The sequence below is a fragment of the Pinus tabuliformis genome, chromosome Q (assembly GCF_031772625.1).
Source record: "Pinus tabuliformis cultivar Carrire ecotype Pingquan chromosome Q, CPIR1, whole genome shotgun sequence".
Lineage (NCBI taxonomy): Eukaryota > Viridiplantae > Streptophyta > Pinopsida > Pinales > Pinaceae > Pinus > Pinus tabuliformis.
In genome coordinates this window covers 879,081,898-879,106,571 of record NC_142296.1, presented here as the reverse complement: position 1 = coordinate 879,106,571, position 24,674 = coordinate 879,081,898, and the positions used below count along the sequence as shown (strand labels likewise).

Below are 24,674 nucleotides of genomic sequence, written 5' to 3'. Positions count from 1 at the left end.
GGTTAATAGGTGAAGGGTCTTGGTCTTGGTATTTGTCAATTGAAGTCTCTATAAGAAGAAGAATTTGTTTGGGTTTTCCTATAAAGTTGGATAGGTTTTGGACCTGGCTAATCGCCTATATTCTGTGTCTCTTGTCTCTTTATGTTTATGCTTTGGTAGTTGTTTGATGAAGAAGAACACTATAATAATCTAAGAAAAGAAAAGATCCTAAACTAAAGAAGTAAAAAGCATTCACAAGCAATTATCATTGATAGAGGAATCATCTCACCTTGATGCCCTAGATTTCCCAACACAGCAGACATATCACACCTATATCAAATAAATGTGTTTCCTTGGCATTTTCAATACTATTTAGAGAAGGCTCATTTAGAACAACTTTTATTAGGTAGCCCCATGCATACTAGTCACACGTTGATTTTGGGTTATGCAAGGAGGATGATGACAATGAAATAGGCACTCAAACTCTTAATTTTGGTTACTTTTAGAAAGTTCCTATTTCATGGAATATGAAATTTTCTGTAGCTAATGACAATTTTGCACACCCATTATTAACTTCTCCAAAAGGGTTCTTTTAGATATTACGATTCTCAATCTTGGAAAATTTCTATATTTCAAGATTTAATCTTTCTTTGAATTTCATAGAAGATTTGGATACCCTTTTTGAAAATGAGCTTATGCTTCCAATTTTTGTGAAATTCCAAAAACTCTAGGGTCTCAATCAACGCAGTTCAAACCTAGATATAAAAATAAATACTATGTTTTCAAATAAGAGAAGATAATTTTATTCATGTTGAATAAGTGGCCATAAATAGGTCAAAGGGATTGCTAGGTACACCAAAATCAATACATAGAGGCACTTAAAGTGCAACTTCTAAAGAAAAAAATACCATTCCTCTAATGTCAAAGACATGGACCATTAAGAAACAAAAGAAAATACAAATTTCAGAGTCCTGCAAAAGAAAGAATCCCTCTTAAGAACCACAAAAAAACATCTCAATCGGACATGCATGGAGTGTGTATTCAAGCGCTAGAGGAGCCATTTCCTAATGACGAGAAGGAGGCATTGCTAACCTCTGAATTTGTACTCACAATAGGTGAATCAAATATTTATATACCAAGTATAACACGAGGGTAAAATAAGTTGGCCATCCAAGACCATAATTCTTTGTTCAAAATTCTGGGTTGGACCTTTTGGGACATGGTCATATTTTTGTAGACTTAATGTGGTGAGTGGAACCAATGTTTGAACTAGTTATCCTATCTTTTGTATATCCAATGTATGTACAAGTTAGGTTCATTACAAATAAGAGGGAAATCAAGAATAGGACTAAGTAAAATCTAGACTCTCGCAGAAAATAGAAGTCAACGCCCTCCTAGAGTAATGAATAACCCTCTTGAATTGCCCAAAATAGTCCTCAACTGGTGCACTCCTCTCTAGCATTGAAAAAAACACATGAACCTAGCAAAAATAAGACAAAGCAGAGCACTCTCATCCTCGAATATAGAACACATTAATGGTGAAAAAAAGAATTCCAAGTAGGGCACACTTCACTAAAAATAGTATCGATTGACACACAATCCAACCTAAAATAGAAACTATTATGATAACATACAATACTTAAAATAAGAGTAAAAAAGGAAATATAAAGGAAAATAAGGGTAAACAAGGGAAAAAAAAAAAGGGGTAAGAAAGGAAATGTAAAGGGAAGCGAAAACTTTTACTTAAGAGTTTTCATATTATTATAAAAAGATCCAAGGTGTTAGAGAGGGATTCCAACATCATCAAACACGCTACAAAGAAAAATGAATTTTGCATCACCTCCCAAGTTCAATAGACTTAGCAATTTGTGTAATTCCATGTTCTTCATAACATGTGCTTCCTATGCAGTGATGCTAAGATTTGGAACATAAGTATTCCTCCTTTCCCAAAATAGACTTTTCTTCAAGGCCAATGAACTCCAAAAAAAGCAACTAATAGGTGCATGAACTAAAGGTCAACTAAACTAAAGTGAAGTGAACTAAATTGAAGTGATGTGAATTCAAGGAGAGCTCATGTCCAATAAGTTGAAGGGTTGTCAATCTAACTAAACTAATACTTAAGTGATGTGCTAATAAAAACTAGCGAAGCACAATTTTGTATTTCTGGACTTAAGGTTAAATTTTTTCCATGTGTTTTGTCATTATTATTGGTTCATGAGTCTATTAGCCAAATGCCCCAAATCTTTGATTGGTCTTGATTTTCATGAAATAATCCATCATTAGGGAACCGCTTTGGATTCAAAATCCCAAGTAAATAGTTGCTTGGCCCTATGAATCATCCATAAAAAGAGCATGAAGACTACAGTTTTCAAGCATGATTGCTCTGATCAATGAATCACCAATAACAAGAGCATGAAGGCTCGAGTCACATTGATGTCACATCCTTATAATTATGTACAAAGCCACGTAAACATGGTTGGACCAACACAAATACGCAGCTTATCAATGTCAACAGTTTATGAACTATGAAGTGTTACATTTTCCATCAGCGCTCTCATAGATACTTCAAAATATGACCTAACTCCCATGGATGATGGTGATATCATCCTTGCTTGACTTTATTAGTATAACCAAAATTCATCAATGATGGGTAACAACACTAGAAATCTTGATCAGGGGAGTCAAGCATATCACATCAAGTCTGTCACTTATGTAGCCCCCATTTTGATAAAGGTACTCTTAGATTGGCAAACACTGCGAGATAATGTGGCTTGTATCTAGTCCACTAGACAGGGAAACAAAATCTTCCAACATAAAGCAATAAAAAGTATTTAAACCCTATGATTATGAATCCCATTCAAACATTGTATTGCATTTGATAAACAACCATTCAAATAGTAGCAACAAAAAGATAAAATTAAGTATAAAATCCTGTCTCCAATGACATCAAGAGAGTCAAACCTGGGAGAAATAGCCCTGAAACGCAGAACCATGCAATGGTGTCAAGTCAACACCATAGTAATTTTGTTGTTGCCAAAACAAAGCCTGAAACCACACAAGCAATGAGAGCGATAGATCCACAAGAAAAGTGCAATTTGATGATCAACAAAGCCTGATCCTAGCTTAATTACATAAACTTAAGTCCCAACATAATTATAACATTCATTTATGAATTACACATAATGGTGCATATTCCAAATATGCAAAATTTAGAATCTTAACACGCATGTACATTGTTCTGATACAAAATAGGAAAAATACAAATAAACAACGAATGTATCAAAAAAATATGATACGTAATAAATAAATTAGAATTATAAATTACCGAACAAAAATCAAACTACAAATCACCCTAACAGAAAAAGAACAATCTTTGATCACAACTAATGTGCATTACTAGCATGGTGTCTTAATTTTCAACAATAATTCTGCACTGTAATTGTGTGTCATAGATTTCATAATTTGAACTAGTAACTATAATTGTTACATAAAAAGTTTAAAACCCACTTTATTGTTATTATACACAGATCAATATTCTGATTGACCGTATAACGAGTATCCAGTCTCACACTGGGTTGTGCTTGCTCAAACAGCTGCATCACCCATCCTTCTGAAATTTCCAGTGGAAATTCAATGTGAAGTGTTTAGGCACATCCCTCTCTTAGGGAAACTCAGGAACACACAGGGTAGACCATAGGACACTTCCCAATAAATTGGGGGTGTTTCCCTTTTTGTGGGGTAAGCATGGGCACTCCACCAAAAATGAGGATGCCAAGACAAACACTTTATAGAAGCCCTGAAGTACATACCCACTTATGATTATCATTACAAAGTGAAGATTTCTACCATGCTTCCATTGTTCATGTTCATGACTTACCATCGTTTTTCATATTTTACTGTTTTGAGGATTTCTGATGGGGCAGTCTATGTTAAATACCATGTCATTTCCTAAAATTTGGAGGGTTTCTTCACACATTCCTTGGATGTGTTTCCACGATCCCATATATCCCCATCCTAGGAACTTGGTGGAACAATGCATCTAAAAAAACAATTTCCCATGTTATGTTCATTTCTAATTGTCAATCAAACCTGCACTAAAGTTGTCAAATATGTTTTCCACGATTCCTAAATATACTAAATAGCACTTAATTAGCAATACTTCAAATCACTAATTGAATCCAATGTCTTAAATGGTGCCAGTCTCATAAAGTTGGTTGTTCCGGCATGGAAGGATTTTTCAATTTCAAAAAATTAAATAAATAAAATTGTGTTGATGCCTGGCGGGTGGCATCAAAAGGGAAAGTTTACATAATATAATGCTTTTGAAGACTCAAAGTTCTTAAGCACAAATAAAATGTGATGAATAATGTCTGATAGCCAACTTATTATCTATGACTATCCACAGTTGTTGGAAGTGGTAATGAAGGAAGCAGTGAGATCTGAATGATTATTTATGAGCATATACTTATAAAAAATAGCTAGCCAATATCGCCAATAAAGCATTAAGTTACTGATGACATCCTTTAGCAAGCACATGGTGCAGCAGATGTTTATTCTGTGAAGAAAGTTGATGCTATTGCATAAAACTTCAAACAAAGCTAGAGCTCTTTACACAAATTTTATTTTTTCCACAAAGCTGGACTAAGGGAATTCAATTTCAAAGCATGCACTGAAGTTGCAGGTTGTGTTATAATATTCACCAATACTGAGAGGGGGGTGAATCAGTATTGGGCACATTTTAACAATTTTAACCATATCATGAAAACATTAAATAGTTAACAATACCATTCAACAATGCATGCCATCATAGACAATACACGAGATTTTTTTAGGTGGAAATCCTTCCAGGAGAAAACTATCGAACGTTTTTTAATATATTTCAAAAAGATTACATCAAAAAGAAGCTCCAACTCCCTAGATTCTCCAGCAATTACTGGAAGGAAGCTCCAACTGAAAGGATGCTCCAACACCTTGGTTTTATTAGCTCCAACTGAAAATATGCTTCAACACCCTGCAAGCTCCAACTTGCCCTAGTACAACCCTACCACCCTGAAGTGTTCTCAGGCTCCAACCTGAAGGAGACTACAATCTCCGCCTTGCACAACCCTGCCACCCTACTAAGCAAGCAACCACTTTCTGAAGTCTCTAACATTCAATTCACCACAACCAACCACGTTTCATATATTTTCAGACTAGTTCCACTTGTTCTTAATATCAACATAAACAAGATCAAATCAATACGTTGACCTACATTTTGAGGAAGAAGTGTTGTAGGGTGCATCTCAAAAGCTCTGCAACCCTAACCCTAACTCTGTTGCCATCAACGCAAATCTTGTTGGGTTTCAATGGCAGCTAGTTGGGGGGGGGGGGGGCCTCTCGACAAAACAATGGCCTTCCATGCCATGGCGGCCTCCCTCAATGAGACGTCGGGATCCAAAGATTCGCAATCTCGTTTGATAAAGTAATTGGAAGGCATCCCCTCTGTCGTTCTTCTAGTGAGGTTTCGCAAAACCACTTTAACCTTCTTGGATAATGTCAATGTGGGTAAGTGTATGGCAATGTGGTCGTCTCCAAAGTCCATAGAGCAGTGGTCTGACAAAGGTTGGAAACCTATCATGAAGGGAAATATTTGTATATTTGCAGTGGGTAAAGGCTTTTTTGCATTTTTCTTTGAATATAAAGAGGATAGAGATGTTATTTTCATAAACGGCCCATATCTTTTTGGAGCCAGAGGAATGTACTTGAATGCGTGGTTATTAAACTTTGACCCGAATGAAGACATCCCAAACGCAGTTCCTGTTTGAGTAAAACTTTTGAGGCTTTTGTGCTCATGTTGGAGTGATGATGATTGCTTGAAAGCAATCGAAAATGATCTAGGACAATATTTGGATTAAGCTGAGCCAAAACGTCAACAGTTTGCCTTTGGTAAAATATCTGTAGAGGTTGACCTAGAGAAAGGATTGCCTTCAGAGATTATTTTGACACAAAGGGAACAAAGTCGTCAACGGGTTCTAGATTATGAGCAGTGGTCATTTAAGTGCAAAATATGTCATGAGTATGGTCACTTTGCAAGAAATTGCAAAGAATCTCAATCTGGAAAAGGGGAAGAAGTAGTCACAACCCAAAAAGAATAATGGAAAACTTAGTGAAAGGGAGAAAATCGAGGAAAAGGAGGTCCAAGCAGAAACCTCAAAAGGGGAAAATAGAAATGAGACCTCAACCTCAACTAACCCCATGAGGTCCTTCAATCGCAAGAAGAGGTCAAGCAAGAAGACCCAAAGAAAGGAGACGAAGCACTGAACACTGAAGAAGAAAATGTCGAGGAAGAAGAGGGGGAAATCCGAAATACATAATCTACAAGAGATAAAAACCCAGCAAAAAAGTAACAACCCCAAATCCAGAATAACAACCAAGATCCACCGAAAATAGAAAATCAAAATAAAGGGAAAAAAGGCACAATCATGGTCAATCAAGAAACATAGGCGAAAGCAAGGAAGTCTTGAGGAGAAGCCCTGGGAAGAAAATAAGCTGGGGAGAAGGATTGAACCAACCACGAGTTAGAAAACCCTAAAAAGTGAGGAAGACCTTCGAGAAAAGAGGAAAGGGAAGCAAAAGTGCAGCAAAATATAAAATTAGGCAATCAGCCTCAAATAACATAAGCCTTTATGATTGCGGCACACAAAGAACAAGGGAGTGTCAATACAGCAGGAGGTAAGCCCAACACCCCCAAATCTAAATGAAAGTCATTTCAAGGAAGGTTAGGGGATTGGGAAACCCCGTTAAATCCCATTCTATAAAAGATATTGTCAAACAAGAAAAGTCACAGATTATTTTACTACGGGAAACAATGTTAGATGAAATCGAGATTCTAAATCTCTCCAAAAGATTTTGGAGAGAAAGTGCAAGAGTAGCTCAAAGCTCTCAAGGAGCATTTGCTGGTTTGGGCACCTTTTGGCTTGATTCATAGTTTACGCTAATAAATAGTGTCAAATCCAGATATTGGGTCACAGTTTTGCTAGAAAAAAATGACACAAAAGAAGGATTTTCTCCAGTCAATTATAGCGGAAACAAAGAAAAAAAACAAACAAACAAACAAATTTTGGGATTCCTTAATCAGTTTAAACGAAAATCAATGGCACTTAGGCAACATTGTAAGAGATGACTTCAACACCATTATATACTGCTCATAGAAGTGTGGGGGAAACATTGTAAGAGATCCCTTTCAAGAACGACTGGAGGATTCGGTGAAGGAATGGGATCTCATAGATATAGTTCCAAAAACGAGAAAATACACTTGGACTGATCGTAGAAGCAGATATTGGCACATAGTGGCAAGACTAGATCTTTTTCTATTACACAGCAGTTGGTTGTCTAGGGAAATCGAATGTGTCTCTACAATATTGGCTCAAGGTGATTCAGACCATCATCCCATTAGAATGGAGATAAAACCTTTAAAAGATTTGGGCTCAATCCCATTTCGATATAACCCAAGGTGGATCCAAGAAGACGATGTAGCAAATCTTATTAAACAAGCCTGGTAATCCCTAGTGTCTGGATCCCCAACATTTGTGTGGGAATTGAAATTGAGATTTGTTAAGCAAGCACTTAGACCTTGGAAAAGAAGCAACTTTAAACCTCTAGAGCAAGAAAAATTACATCTTATCAAGCAACTAGAGAACCATCGGGATTTGATGGAGTCAAGTCCAGTGGAGAATTGGCACATAGAGAAGAAAAACCCACTGAGTAGGCAGATTCACAAACTCAATAGTTAGGAAGAGGAGAATTGGTGGCTCAAATCGCGCAGCATTTGGCCAAAGGAAGGGGGCCAAAATACATCATTCATAAGCAAGCCAAGGCTAGGGAGATACGAAACCGAGTTAAAGAAATTATTCCTGAGGGCAAACCTAAAATATCATCCTTCATTGAGATAAAACAAGAGGCCTTCTATCCCTTTCGAGGCCTCTATTTAGAAGAAAAGAAGAATGATATGGACAAAGAAAGTAACATTTTCTCTTGTCTCCCTTCTATAGTTATGGATTCAGAAAATCAACAAATTACTAGGCCCATAGAGGAAGACGAGGTTACTGCGGCAAATTGGCCTTTAGATCCAAATAAAGTCCTAGGTTCAGATGGTTTTTCAATTAGCTTCTGTAGAGACTTTTGGATCTTGACCAAGAAAGATTTAATGAGAATGTTGAATTCGAGAAGGAAAAAAGACAAATTGGGAGGAAGCACAAATTTCTCTTTCCTTGCATTGATTCCAAAAGAATCTAAGCATGTTAAATTTTCTCGCTTCAAGCACATCTCCTTGTGCAAACCAGTGTACAAACTTCTTACCAAGGTCCTTTGCAAACAGATTAAGGAAAATATTACCAGCAATAATATTTGAAAACCAAGGAGGCTTCCACTCAAGAGGCTATCGACTCAAGAAAACAGAGGTGAGAAGAAGGTATCGTCATCAAACTAGACATGGCCAATGCCTTTGACCGAGTAAGACACTCTTTTTTGTCCTCTGTTGTGGAAAATTTTGGATTTTGTAGTGATCTTATAAGATGAGTAAAGGCTTGTATAGGCACTCCATGGATCGCTCCTTTGATCAATGGCTGGCCTACCACTTTTTTCTCAGCTTCAAGGGGACTTCAGCAAGGATGCCCCCTCTCCCCATCAATGTATATATTGGTAGCAGAGTGTCTCGGCAGAAATCTAGAGCTAGCAAGAGTGGGAAGTAGATTGATGGGCCTCAATATAGCAACAAACACCAAAGTGGTAAACCATTCTCAGTTTGCAGAGGATACAATAAAGAAGGAGATTCAAAGATCATTGCAACAAGATTCAAATGTGTTATATCTCTATCTAGACCTCTCAGGGCGGCTAGTGATAAAAAAAAGGAGTCAACTATATGGATGGAATTGCACAAACTCAACATTGCATGAGCTCCAAGGCGTTAAAATTCCCAGTTGAAACAAGGTGGAAATTCTTCAAACACTTACGAATGCCCATTTCATTGGGAGCCTCAAATATGGATGGCTATAGTGAAATTATCCAAAAATTTGAAAAGAAAATTCAGTTCTGGGGGAGCACAATGGCTTAATACAGCAGGGCGAATAATTTTGGTTAAATCAATCTTATCAGCACTTCCCATATATCTGTGTTTCGGTCATTTGGCTCCAAAGATCGTGATCAGTCGAATGAGTGCCCTGATTCACAAATTCCTCTGGCAAGGGGGTAAACATAATGAAATAAAGTTTCATTTGGTGCATTGGAATATTGTTCAGCTCCCCAAGGAAAACGGAGTATTAGCCATCAAAGACCCCATTTCCTGAATCTTAATCTCGAAGCAAATATTATCTGGTGACTTATTTCCAACTCCAAAGAATGGTGGAAAATAGATTTTTAGAAAAAATATTTCCATAAAAATCGATCGTTCCGAGCTGATACAGTTGATTGGTCAAGCCCAGGCTCCAAGATCTAGAAACTCTGCAAGGAAGTTGCCCCTCTAATTACAGAACACCTCAGGTGGTGTCCCAGCAATGGAGCATGTATAACATATGGAAAGACAATTTTTCCCCCAAAGGCCCCCTTGGAGAACGAGAGGAGTTAAAAGACTTGGAAAATTGGATGCAGCTAACAGATTTGGAAAATTGGATGCAGCAAGAAGCTTTTACAAGACTAAAAGATATATCCAAACGGGATGATCAGGGCATTTGGAAGGGATGGTTGCACCCAGAATTTTCTACCCATCTCTAGCAACAATGGGAATTAATGATATGCATCTTAAACGGATTGGCTCCTATCTCCATCTCTTCTCAAGACCAACGATCATAGAAATTGAGTACCCATCAGAGGTACACAACAAAAGAGGTATATGATCTTTTGGTTAAACGGATCCCACACCCAGCCCCCTGCAATCTATGGAGAAAAATATGGCACAGGGGCGAAATTCCTAAAGTGAATAACTTTTGTTCATTGGTACACCAAAAAATTCTTGTTGCTGAAAATCTCAAGAAATGAAACATCCAAGGCCCATTAAGATGCGACCTATGCAAGGAATCAGAGGAAAGCATCCTTCATTTATTCTAGCAATGCCCCTTTCCTTTGGAGGTCTGGTGTGTGGTATTTGTCCCCGTACTAAATATTGAAGCAATCCCAGGAAGTTCGATTGATATGTTCGAAACCTGGAGACTCAATTACCCATGGCCAAGGAAAGCTTCCTCTCTACCAGTTCGATGTTGGGAAGCTTTTTCTGAATTTCTTTAGTGGTCAATTTGGATTGCTAGGAACACAACTATATTTAAGCATGAGCACCTCAATCCTCAATTAGTGGCACAAAAGGCTTCAAATTTTCTCTACGAGGTAATCACGTCCTGCGGATTTAAAGGCTCTGAATTGGCAAATCTAAATCAAGCGAAAAGATATTAGATAAGAGTGGGTAAGCCGAGATATCATGCTAGCAATTCAGACTTTGGCCAACACAAATACTCAACTTCTGCATTAGACAGGACCCAGAAGATTTCCATCAGTGGCAGTTGAAAAGGAACCAGTTCTTATTATTATTTGATGGAACCTCGAAGGGCAATATAAGGGTGGCAGGAGCGGAAGGAGTTATCCTATGCCCCGATGAAAAAAAGGAGACTCAATATGCCTGTGGATTGGGGATCGTGTGCAATAACCAAGTTGAATACCTAGCTTAATGCCCAGATTTGGAAATAGCATTAAAAAATAAAATTACTAAAATATTTGTGTTTAGAAACTCAATGCTTGTAATCTGTCAATTGTGGAAGGCTATAGGATCACTAAGTCTAGATCATTCTTCAAAGGATCATTCTTCAATCAATGCAATTTGAGCAAATTGAATTCTTTCATGTGCTCAGAAACTTGAACATGGTGGCACATTCAATGGCCAGTAAAGGAGCCTCAATGGAGCAATGAAATCTAGTAATGGACCAAGGGACGATTCCTTATTTCCTAATTCCTTAATCATGTGATTAGAACAAACTTATTTTTGCAAAGTTGACGAAGGTTTTAAAATTTGGATCATAGAATGAGTCTCCATGGTGGAACCCATAAATATAATCATTGTTCGCCCACTTATTCCACCGCTCACCAAGAATATAGCTCGCATCTCAGAGCAAGCATGCTTGAGAAGGTGGTGAACAATAAATTTCTTGCCACGCAGCATTAAGGAAGTGAAATCATGTCTTAATCAAAAGAACAAATGACTATTCAAGACAGGAAAGGGTGATACCAAGTGGCCTCCAAATTTAATTCTCCCAGGACGAAATGTGTTTGCACAAGTCAAGAGTCCCTCAAATATGCCAATGCGTTCAATTTGTTGCATGTTGATCTTATTATCTTCATTCCTCCATATCTCTCAAATGACATCCCATGGGATTCGCCGAGATGTTGGTCTAGATATGAAAGTCCCACATTTTAATGATTCAAGGAAGCGACTAAAAGAAAGACGAAGGTATTTAAGGTATGGGATGATCCTCCAGCTCCACAGTGCGTTGTTGTTGGAGGACTTCACCGACAAACAATGGTGGCTTGCATCCCTCATAATACATCATGCGGAGCAACTTGGCATGAAAAATTTGGGTGACCAACCACAAGAGAGTGAGGAAGTTAAGACCGACCAACTTCTGGAGAGACTGTTGGACTCTGTCGAAGGGTTGTTAACTGCTCTTCAACAATAGAGTGTCGTGGAGGAAAGGAAAAGGAAATCATTCCACCTGCTCATGGAAACCAAGCACGCACTGCAACGGAGCAATCTCGAACAATTTCAGGCTGAGATCCAGTTAGAAATGACAGAACTCAACAAAAGGGTGGTTGAATTGGAGGAAAATTCTAACAAAGATGACCAGCTCATTGCAGAGGCGGTTGGGACCAGTGTCAACCCTACGAGGAAAAAGGCTCGCCGTGCAAGGGCGACCGAGACATCTCCATAAAGCTGGATACATATGGCATAGCGAATCTATTTGAACCTATCCTTTCCTTTACTAGTTAGTCTTGCAGTTTCTAAAATATTTTGATGCTATTGAAATATATATTGATATTAGGAGTCGTTTGGCGAGCTTATAGCAGGGATATATTCAGAGTAGGAGGCAAAAACTATCATAAGAATAGATATCTACATTTTGGACTTTTGGAAGCAATGAATATCTAGAACATGAGGAATTTTGTAAGGGACCTAGCACAAAATCCAGCTTTTTTAGTATAATCTAATATCCGTTCCATATAAAAAAATCAAATAAAAAATCTGATCACTTTGTCAATCTGTAATACTAGCACAAGGTCAACAGCAGCAATACCAGCTCTCTCTGCTCACAAACTATTGCTCAACATGTATATCCAATGGAAAACCTTAGCATCATAGAGGTAGATACACAAAGGTCTCTCAGATGAAATCACTAAACCAATACCATCATGTAATCAAGACACTCTGTCTACCAAATCGAACTTAGTCAACGATAGTAAACTCCTCCTCATCAATAGCATCAAGCACTGATCTCAACTTGCAGAACTGTTAAGTTATGGTATGTTCTATGCTTATAACAGTTTACCTCTTTTTCTTATTATATTCCACAGATTAGCAATCACATATACATAAAGTAAAGTGCAAATAGAACATTAAACGATCGACAGAAAACAAGCCAAGACAAGAGACACAATATGTGGCGGCTAGCCAGGGACAAACCCCACAATGTGTGGGGAAACCCTTTGATCAAATCTTCTTTTATCTTCAATAATTCAGCAGAGAGAAACAGTACAATAAATCTGATTTATATCAACAGTAGAAAACCCTAGATCAGCAGCATCAACGTTAGCGGCTTCATTATCAAAATAGGGCAGACAATATCTCACAAACCAACCGTTGGATTGACTTCATTCCACCACCAAAAGTTTCAGCTTCCAGAGGAGGTTCAGATGAACCTACAGCGCAGGTCAGATGAGGAGATCTTCTAGGCCACGCAGGTCAATCTTTACTTCTGCAGTTGTAACTTCAGTTTCAGCAGTTTCCGGCTTCAAACTAGGGCAGTCGATATCTTGCAAACCGTTCATCGGATTGACTTCATTCCACCACCAAAAGTTGCAGCTTTCAGAGGAGGTTCAGATGAACCTACAACGCAGTTCCAAAGAGGAGATCTTCTAGGCCACGCAAGTCAATCTTTATTTCTGCAGTTGCAGCTTTAAATTCAACAGCTTCCGGCTTCACATGTGTGAGAGAGAGACCCATTTCAGCGCAGTAGAGAAGAGACTCATTTCTGCGCAGTAGAGAGAGAGAGAGATGTGATGAGATGAGTGAGTCAAAATGAGGAAAAGTCCTCTTATATTTATACACAACGTTGGTGGGTGAATAGATGCGACTGTTGGGCTTTTGAGCCTACATGAGCTGTAGGTCGGCTTGATAATAATTCCATAATCAAAATAAATTCATATCTCCATGAATATTTATCGGAATCAGATGATCTTTATATCAATCCTACACCTCTCGACGAGAGGAATCTAATAAAAATATTATCAGCCATGAATAAGATGACCCACATGAAGTTTTGCCCTGGTTGCCAATTTTAACACTCCCTCTCAACCAGGGAGAACTTCATCTGCAATCTGTCTATCGGTCGTTACTATTCATCCATCAAATACACTGCCCTGTATAGCCTGACCCTTGCCCTGCTCTGCTTTGTTTTGTCTTGTTCTGCCCTGTACTGATCGGTACTGTTTTGCTCTGTTCTGCTCTGCTTTTGCATTGTTCTTGTTCTGCTCTGCTTTTGTCCGAATTATGAAGAAGAAGAAATGATCGAGGATGTATCATACTAACTCAAAAGTCAGTCTCAGAGTATGTACTCCCAGACCAGTCTCAACCAACCCGAAGTCAGCGTCATAGTGTGTACAACTCCACTAGTCCTCGACCAGTATCATCCTCCACTGACTCAAAGTCAGTCTCAGAGTGCGTACCACTAGTCCCAGACCAGCCTCAGTCGACCCGAAGTCAACTTCATAGTAAGTACCACTCCTACCACTGGTCCCAGAACAGTATCGCAGTCTCAAAGAGTGTACCACTGGTCCCAGACCAGTCTCAACCGACCCGAAGTCAGCATCATAGTATGTACCACTCTCACTGGTCCCAAACCAATACTGCACTGACACAAAGTCAGTCTCGAAGTATGTACCACTGGTCCCAGACCAGTCTCAACCGACCTGAAGTCAGCGTCATAGTCATAGTATGGTACAACTCCTACCACTGGTCCTAGACCAGTCTCAACCGACCCTAAGTCAGCGTCATAATATGTACCATTCTCGTTGGTCCCAGACCAGTACTACACTGACACGAAGTCAGTCTCGGAGTATGTACTACTGGTCCCAGACCAGTCTCAACCGACCCGAAGTCAGCGTCATAGTATGGTACAACTCCTACCACTGGTCCCAGACCAGTATCATTGATCCGAGATCAATGGAGGTCATCCTAGCGTAGGGAGTACTGTAGATACAACGATGCGTCCATCAGTACTACTATGGTCCCTAACTTCATTTCCCTGCTCATTGATCAGATGAGAGGTACTTCTCATGAGTCTCAGACTGCATGGGTAGGATGCCTCGACAGGAGATCTGTCCTCACAGGAGAACACATCAATCCCGCTATAATCGCCATGGAGAACACATCAATCCAGGCCTCACAGAAGAACACACCAATCCTGCTACAATTGCCATGGAGAACACATCAATCCAGGCCTCACAGGAGAACTAATCATCCTGCTACACAGAAGAGCGAATCATCCTGTTCCACAAGAAAGCGAATCATCTTGTCCCACAAGAGAGCGAATCATCTTGTTCCACAAGAGAGCGAATCATCTTGTTCCAGTGCGCACCACCAGGGGAGGTGAGTCACCCTGTGATCTTATGTTGCTCCAGTAAGAACCATAAGCCCTCAGAGCTCCCAGAGCTCAATATATGCAACATGCAGGACCCTTGTACAAGGGTTTCTTGATGAATCCAAGTCGTTTGGGAAAATCACAGATTAGATCTTACCTTGGGGCTTTGACAAGGTGTATCGACCTGTACATCATCTTAATGCGATGAAGCCTCCTTGCTCATCGACTTACCATATCCCAAATGATGTCTATCTACTGGAGCAATTGACGAATACGGGATTCCTTAATAATCGAATCCCACCTCTGGTTGTTACAGAGAATCACAGTGGTATCCCATGTAAATCCAAACAGCTCACTGAAGAGCTTTCGCAACCAGAATACCTCACACGAGGTCATCCTAGCAACAATATATTCTGCTTCAGCGGTGCTCAAAGCCATCGACTTCTGCTCATCCAAGATATCGAAGCAGATCCCAAGGTGAAACAGCACCCGAAAGTGCTCTTATGGTCCACCACACTGCTTGCCCAATCAGTATATCCAAGTAGTCTCACATCTCCGGCAGTGTATCTCAACCCATTGTACTATGAAGATATCTCAGAAGATTCTTGGCATCAATCCAGTGAGGCTCAACCAAATATGATCTCACAATGCTAACTGCAAAACATATGTTCGGATGGATGTTCACTAAGAAAATCAATGCGAATGAGTTTATGAAACTTAGAGGCATTTCCCAAATCTGGTCCGACATCACTACCATATAACTTCTAAAAGTTAAGATCCTCGAGGTAGTCACAGGCTTGCAGTCCATCATACCGAATCTTTCCAATATCTTTACCACATATTTTCCTTGAGATAGGAAAATTTCTCTTGGCTTCTGCCACAGTTCAAGTCCTTGGTCCTTCATTTCAAATTCAGAAGCCAACTCCCTCTTACATTTGTGAATGAGAGGGTTTGCACCTATTAGAAATAGGTCATCCACATACAGCACCCGTATGAGAGGCTTGTCATCTTCAACCTTAAAGTAAAGGTTAGGATCGGCTTCACTCCTAGTGAATCCCAGCTTCATCAAGTAGTTATCGATCCTCTCATACCATGCTCAGGGTGCTTGCTTCAGCCCATGGAGAGCCTTCTTCAACTTGCATACATGAGATTTTCAATCATAAATCTCAAATCCTTCGGGTTGCTCCACGTAGACCTCTTCTTTGATCGAGCCATGTAAGAATGCAGTCTTGACATCCATCTAATGTAGGTTCCATCCTTGTGAAGCAGCAGGGGCTATGATCGAGCAGATGGTTGTATATCTGGTAACAGGTGCAAATATCACATCATAGTCTATACCTTCCTTCTGGGAGAAACCACGAGCAACAAAACGATCCTTATACTTTTCCGTACTTCCATCTGCTGCATGCTTTATCTTGTAAAGCCATTTGGAAGTAACAACTGTCTTGTCCTAGGGTCTGGGAACTACTTCCCAGACATCATTCTTCATGATAGACTCATGTTCTTTGGTCATAGCAACCTTCCATACTTGATGCTTGACGACGTCTGAGAATGATGAAGGCTTATTTTGTATGATCGTGCTCATGATGGTCAGGTATCCCTGATACCTATTAGGTTTCTTACTTTCACGAAAGGTTTCTCGGGGTGCAGCATGTCCTTCAGCATCATCAAGTAGCCCCCTAAGCCATGAAGGCCTCTTCCTAGAAGAGGAAGGCTCATTTGGAGGAGGATCAATCGGATCCATGGGTTCTTCTACATCAAGCATTCATTCATCATCCTTTTCTTTCAGTTCCCTGGTGTCGGCTTCTTGAGAGCTCCTCAAAATCGGAAGATTGTTCACCTTGCGGTGAACTTTTCTTCAGGAGTCTTGGTACCCAATGCTTGATGAGGGCATCGATTTTGTACATATACGGCGGTGATTGTAGTTTCAGCCCATAGAAACTTCGAAAGTCTTTGATCATGTAGCATGACCCGAACAGCTTCCACAATCGTGCGGTTCTTCCTTCCTGCCACACCATTCTGCTCAGGAGTATGTGGTGTAGTAGTCTCCCTCTTAATGCCAGCCTCATATATGCCTGAGTGAACCAACTGTAACATATCGGAGGTCTTGCTTTGGCTTGAGGGAAATGGTCCCCTTTTGAGCTTTCCTTCGACACATCTCGGACATACACCTTTCTCTACTTGGAATTCGGGCATCCTTGTTACCAGCTGTCTTACATCGGGTAGAGCTTTGTAATGAAGGTGGGCAAACCTCCGATGCCAAAGTTCGGATTGAAGAGTTGTGTCACAAGACATGACACCTAGCGGATTTCCATCGACCTAATATACTAAATCAACACTAAACCCAAGAGTAAAGGCATCTTTAACATTATTTTTCCATATACATACCTTGCCATTGTTGAAGGTTACCTTGTAGCCTTTGTCTTCCATTGTCGAGATGGACACTAGGTTCTTTTTGAGGTCAGGTGCATTTAATACATCCTGGACTTTCTAGCCTTCTTGAATGGTTATACTCTTCCTCGATCCCCAGCTCTCCTCTAACCTTTGTTGTTGAATTTTTCATTCCTTTGATTTTCCATCAGAGGGATTTTAATCATCGTCCCGGTGTGAGTCCTTTCTATCAAGGCACTCCCTAACATAGTGACCTGCTTTATCGCAGATGTAACATCATCCTTTTCTTCCACCCTTAGGTCCAGCCTTTCCTTTTGATTTAGTCTTGGAATTATTTCTTTTCTTAGCATGAGAAGAAAAGGCAGCAGGAGGACCTTTAGGCATGGGCATTTCTTGCTCTTCTTCCCTTGTTTCTTCTTGAATGCATCTACCATTAATTCCTCGAAATCAGGAATTACATTATAGTTCAGAAGAGTAGTCCTAAACACGTACCATTCGGATGGTAATCCTCCAAGAGTCGTGAGTGCCATTTCCCAGTCTATTGTAGATTTCCTTGGAGGTGTCCAATTCAGAGATGTAGGACACCAAGTGATTGTCGATAGAGTCCCGGATGATCTTCTATTTTGACTTCTTCGATTTTCCATTTGTTCCATGCAGCAGCGGATGCATTTGATGGAGGCTCAACAATATTGCCTCTTACATAGTCTAGCACTCCTTGATCTTCTAGGGTTAGATCGATAGACATATTCCATGCGTGATAGTCATCTTTCTCATGGAGCTTGTCTTCGGCAGGAAAGAGTGTTGAGGACCCCATAGTTCTTTTAGGATAGCCTTGCAAATCTTCTTTTCGATGATTGCTCTTGTTGTTGCTCGAGCTTTGTCTTCACCTCAGCTCTGATACCATGTTAAGTTATGGTATGTTCTATGCTTATAACAGTTTACTTCTTTTTCTTATTATATTCCACAGATTAGAAATCACATATACATAAAGTAAAGTGCAGATAGAACATTAAACGATCGACAAAAAACAAGCCAAGACAAGAGACACAAGATGTGGTGGCTAGCCAGGGACAAACCCCACAATGTGTGGGGCAAGCCTTTGATCAAATCTTCTTTTATCTTCAATAATTCAGCAGAGAGAAACAATACAATAAATCTGATTTATATCAGCAGTAGCAAACCCTAGATCAACAGCATCAGCATTAGCGGCTTTATTATCAAACTAGGGCAGACGATATCTCACAAACCGACCGTCAGATTGACTTCATTCCACAACCAAAAGTTTCGACTTCCAGAGGAGGTTTAGATGAACCTACAGCGCAGTTCAGATGAGGAGATCTTCTAGGCCACGCAGGTCAATCTTTACTTCTGCAGTTGTAGCTTCAGTTTCAGCAGTTTCTGGCTTCAAACTAGGGCAGTCAATATCTTGCAAACCGTTCGTCGGATTGACTTCATTCCACCACCACAAGTTGCGGCTTTCAGAGAAGGTTCAGATGAACCTACAGCGCAGTTCCAAAGAGCAGATCTTCTAGGCCACGCAAGTCAATCTTTACTTCTGCAGTTGCAGCTTTAAATTCAACAGCTTCCGGCTTCACATGTGTGAGAGAGAGACCCATTTCAGCGCAGTAGAGAACAGACTCATTTCTGCGCAGTAGAAAGAGAGAGAGATGTGATGAGATGAGTGAGTCCAAATGAGGAAAAGTCCTCTTATATTTATACACAATGTTGGTGGGTGAATAGATCCGACTGTTGGGCTTCTGAGCCTACATGAGTTGTAGGTCGGCTTGATAATAATTCCATAATCAAAATAAATTCATATCTCCATGAATACTTATCGGAATCGGATGATCTTTATATCAATCCTACACCTCTCGACGAGAGGAATCTAATAAAAATATTATCAGCCATGAACAAGATGACCCACATGAAGTTTTGCCCTGGTTGCCAATTTTAACAAGAACAAACTCTCTCCAAACCCTAGCAGCCTGTAACAACAATATGATCTCTGACTCGGCAATAGCAATACGTCAGCAACTCTCAATATTATAAGGTCAATGGACTAGCATCAATAGTTACCAAGCATTACGTCAAAAGGCTCTCACCAACACTTACTTTGCAACCAAATTCAGAACCCTTCATTACATCATCAAACTTAGATATACCAGGTGTTACTCAAGCAAGTTCTGAGTGCAACTCATACACCATTACATGGAACTAGAAAACAAAGATATGTCAATCAGTCATTCTGCAGCATACCTATACATCCCTGAATGGCTCTAACTGGCACTTACTTTGCAAATAAGATCAGAACTCTGATGTACACTCTGTTGTACAAACTCATTGCCAAACCCTATCCTTGTCTGCTCATTACTCTTGTTCAGTACTTCTATGACAAACAATATATCAGACCTACAAACCTTAATGACATTATCTCTGCTCACCAATTCCTCAACAAAGACACTGTCATATGCTTGCAGACCTCAAAACTCTGTTCAATGCACTGTTACAACATGAGGAAACTCAACCCAAATAATTCAGCGAACCCTACTATCAGTAACTCCGTCTAGATCAGCCTCTATACAGTCCCTGATGAATCTAAAATCTGGCATGAAAGATCTTCACAGTCAGGTGTATGATCAAACCTCAAAATGGGACTTACTCTGCCTTCCAAATGGGCCCTAGGTTAGGCCTTGATCCATGGCCTAAACAAGGGCACCTTTCTATGGAGATGGATACACAAATTTTCCCTTCACACAGTGATCAAGTTAGCTCTCACCCGGCCTCAGACATCTCCCAAAACAAGTCAACAAAACTGCTTCAGGTACTCAGCTTCACCAGCAAAAGTACACCTCTTCTTAAATCTCGGATTTGGCTCTGAAGTTATTTTGCAAGTCACAAGATGAGCCAAAAATCTGTTTCAGATTTGCCCTAAAAGGGGCTGAAGTTAGGTTGCAAAAGCTCTGCCTCTTTTGTGCCTCAGGGAGGCTGAATTTCTGCCTCAAATAGACCTTTAATCTGACTTTGAAATGGCTTGAAACTCAGCCTTAACTCGCCCTAAATGCAGCCTCAGATGTGACGAATATATGCCCCAAATAGCCCAAATTATGTCTCAAAAACAGGCTGATTTAACCTTTATATATACCTCAGAAGCTCTGTGTAATTAGGCCTCAGGAGCAGAGGACCGAAATTAGGCCTCAGAGGCTCTTAAACGGCCTCAGAAAATTCAGAATCTACCTCAGAAGATTGACCTCCGGAGGGCCAATAAAGTGTCTCAGACCAGGCCTAATTCTTCCCTAGAAGAGGGCTGAATTATTGCCCAGATTTACCTCAAAATAATTAGAACAGATATACCAAAAATGCCTTGAAGAACCCTCTACCAATCCAACGAATCACCTACAAGAAAGATAAACAATAAGATCAAATTCCCTCAAAGAAGATAAAACAATGAAATCAGAGAACTCCTTAGAAAACTTGGCCTCCTTTTGATCACTGTCCTGCCCTAGCCTTAGATGAATTTCAAAGTGATTACATTTCATAATTACATGAGAGAATGATGATTCTTGGAGGGAGCTGAGCCCTCTGTACATGCTAAATGAGAGGGCTCTATAGGGGGGGCCGACATGCCCTTAAGGAATGGAGCCGACCTTATCTCAACCTCAAAAAAAAAAATCAAATTTTTGACTGAGCCGACTTGATCCAAAAAAATCATAATTTCAAATTCTATAGGCCGACCTTAATCTATTTTATGGAGTTGATCTTTCAATGAAAAAAGCCTCCTTTAGGGCTGATTGGTCAATATATTTATTCAAATTTCTTAAACAATATTCCCAAACTATTAACAATAATGAGGCTGCCTTTAACATTTTATTTGGGCATCATGACCACACTTTTGAGGCACCAACTTTGACAAGGCATATCTCCTCAAACGTGAGGATTTATGAGGCATGCCACCTACCGTTAGAAACAGCATGACGAGTACAATCAGCTGATGATGGATACGTTAGCAAATTCACTGACCTTCCCATCCATTTTATTCATCAAATGCGAGCATCATGACCACACCTCAGGGGCTAGGCTTCATTATCTTCCTTCCACGGCTTCCTGTCCATTGGAGCTTCCAATTAATGCAATCGACTGACATATATTAAGGGCATTCAAAGACTGACATTGGCATCAATGACAACACCATTCAACAGGTTGTTCATCACCAATGCTATGCTCATGGTAGAGAGTTTGTTCATTTCTAATTGTCAATCAAACTTGTGCTACAAAAATCATGAAATATGTTTTCTGCCATTCCTAACTTCACTAAATAACACTTCATTAGCAACACTTCAAAATGAAAATTATATATATCAGTGTTGATAATATCGGTATCGTCAAAATATCGGCGAGGGTCTAGAAAACATCTTATCAGCAATATCGGCGAAAATATTGGCAAAATATCGGCAAGCATAATTAAATCATTTTTTTTAGATTTTTAAACATAGACGATATTTTCAAAATATGGCGATATTTTGCCAATATTTTCAAAATATCGCGACATTTTGCCGATATTTTCAAAATAGAAAATATCGCGATATTTTCTCGGCGATATATCGTTTTGCCAAAAATATCGCGATATTTCCAAATATCGATAATATTATCAACACTGATATATATATCTAGATAGATATAGATATAGATATAGAGATATATATATCAGCTTTTAGAGGCTCAAAATTTTTTTAGCCATAGTTAAAATGTACTATAGAACAAAATCCAATTGAATAGAATGGAACCCCTTTTCCTCCTAGAGGCCCTGTTATAACAAATCCTAGTAGCCTACGAGTGGTTAAGTCCGACAACTTCAACTCTTAACTAGAGTTAAGATATGGACTCTTCTAGAGTCTTCTTCATCATTATCATGTGGCTAGCCCATTTCCATGAATAATGGGGCTGATGTGCCATCCACTCAATTTATGGTGGGGAAAACAAGAAGGCCAACTTCCGAATGGAAAAACGTTTGCATACACAGTGTTGCACGAAGCACCCCCCCCCCCCCGGTTCCAAGCCCCGAAGCGTGCCCCGTACGGAAGCGCCTAGGAAGCTTGGCCAGAAGCGTTGCACGAAGCACCCCCCCCCCCCGGTTCCAAGCCCCGAAGCGTGCCCCGTACGGAAGCGCCTAGGAAGCTTGGCCAGAAGCGGCGCTTCCAAATTTGGAAGCGCCACTTCGGCTTTTTTAGCCACTTCCTGGAAATTTGGAAGCAATGTAAGGAAGCGTCGCTTCCGAAGCGCTGAAGCGCGCTTCGTACGGCGCTTCGGGCGTCGAAAGCGTGGCGCTTCGGAGGAGGAAGCGTACGCTTCCGTACGCTTCCAGAAAAGCTTCCGAAAAAGCTTTTAGAAAAATCGTTTTTTTTTTTCAATTTTTTTTTTAATTGTAGGTGAGTTTGCTTGTTGGGGGTGGGTCCACCTTGGGTTAGGGTGACGAATGAAGGAAAAAAAAATATAAATATAGCAGATGCTCCCTCATGGTAATGTTAAATTCTTAAAGTAAAAGTGACATTCTCCTTTATTTTTCATTTTCATCCTTTTACTTAAATTTTTAACATTACCATGAAATGACTCAGGATGTTTGAGAGTGGTTCCAGCCTCATTGGACTTCATATGGAGAAAATAGAATTTCATATCCTATTCAAAATTCAGCAGACTTAACAGTTTTTAGGAATTCAGGATCAATGGGATTGTGGCATTTCATTAGATTATATCAAGTATGAAGGTATGCGATTAGCATTTAATCAAGAGCACCAAGCCCTATATGTACCCTAGTGTTGGTGGTGTTAATTGTTGAACTCCTTTGTCACGCGGCACGCCCTTAGCAAAAAATTACCTTTCAATCAAGTCAAAATCATCGATCAAACATGTTAAGCTTTTTCTACCATATTTTAAGTCTTGAATTAGGTAGTTTGATCAAAATTGGGCAATGTTGACTAATATCCCTAGACAATCGAGGTAGAGGCAAAGGCTAGACAAGAGGAGAAGAATCTAGATTCTAGATCATTAATGTATAATGGATGTTATATCTATCTTGATTTATGCAAAAATATGCATGTTTTCATGTCTTCTACAATTAATTTGGTATTTGGGATGTTTGTTTTGAGTATAAATGCAAAAAAATATAAATATATATATATATAGCAGACACTTTTGCGGATGCTTCGCTTCCTAGATTTTTGGAAAATGACGCTTCGGGGTCCCCGCACTAAAAAACGCTTCCGCTTCGTGCAACATTGAGCATACATACTCCAATTAAGGTCATTCTTGCACCATTGGAAAGGTATTTGTGTGTAGAATAGCACAAAAAGGTTTTGCACTTAAGCGGAAAAGTTTTACCCCAAAAAAATGTCGTTTGATGCCTCAAAATGCTCCCAAAATGTTTCAAACCCCAATTTGCGAAACTAGGCCTCATTGATAAAAATGGTACTATCAGCTAATTCCTCGATTTTTCCCACTCTTAAAGCTTCAAGATGGATAACAAACAACATGATAATCCAATCTGAATCACACGTCCTCATTTTAGGATATTTTTGGTTCACAAAAGCTTCTACTGAATGAGATGAGGAAATTTTTCCTCCACCTTCTCTCAGGTTACCATTTATGTAACACTACCTACCACAGCACTTTGTATTTTTAAGAGTTATGGAGGAGTCATTGACGTTTTAATTCATATTTCTTGATGATCATCAATATACCAAGTTACAAAAAGCCAAAAACTAAAACTTTGCGGAAATAGATATTAATATACCAATAGATCCAGCTCGACATCTAATTGACCCAACACTTGGATTAAAAGTATTGCTTGAAGGGAGAAGAATCTATGGCATTAGCCTTGACCATGCTAACAATGGAATCTACGTCGTTCTTAAGTATGTTCCCTTATCGAGTCAATTAACTTATGGACCAAACAAATTTGCAAGTATAACAATTATGTCTATAAATTAATCAATATGCAAGTCAAATAGATATATGTATAAATATTAATAACAATTATACAAATATACCATAATTATATATATCAATTTTAAATATGTAACAAATATACAACACAAGCACTGAGGGTTAGCTCAATTGGTCCAATCCCCAGCATTAAAGCACCTTTGCTCTTGAGAAGTCACAGGTTCAAATCTCTCCACGCTCTTGGGGTCAGGGTCCATGGTTGAGCTGGCAGGAAGTGATCCCTTCGGGTGGATCTGCTTGGAACAAATACAAATATTTTGTGGATGTAGCGTTCACCAATTTCCAAGGTCCGTGAACCATATAGAGAAAAAAAATAACAAATATACAACAATATATATATATATATATAAAACAAATATACACATACAATTATATCTACATCACAATTATGTCGTCAGCCCCACACTTTGACAAAGCATGTGACGATGGAGAACGCAA

At 39.5% G+C, this 24,674-nt stretch overlaps 1 protein-coding gene across 2 annotated transcripts in view; it reads right to left on the bottom strand.

Annotated features, from left to right (window-relative positions):
* Nucleotides 1-24,674, bottom strand: part of LOC149222303 (putative histone-arginine methyltransferase CARM1) — a 381,165-nt gene that overhangs the window by 163,089 nt on the left and 193,402 nt on the right. For both annotated transcript variants that reach the window (XM_089385353.1, XM_089385354.1), the window contains exon 10: nt 2,941-3,024. In XM_089385353.1, coding sequence (XP_089241479.1) covers nt 2,941-3,024 — 84 coding nt within the window. The remainder of the gene's footprint in view (nt 1-2,940; nt 3,025-24,674) is intronic.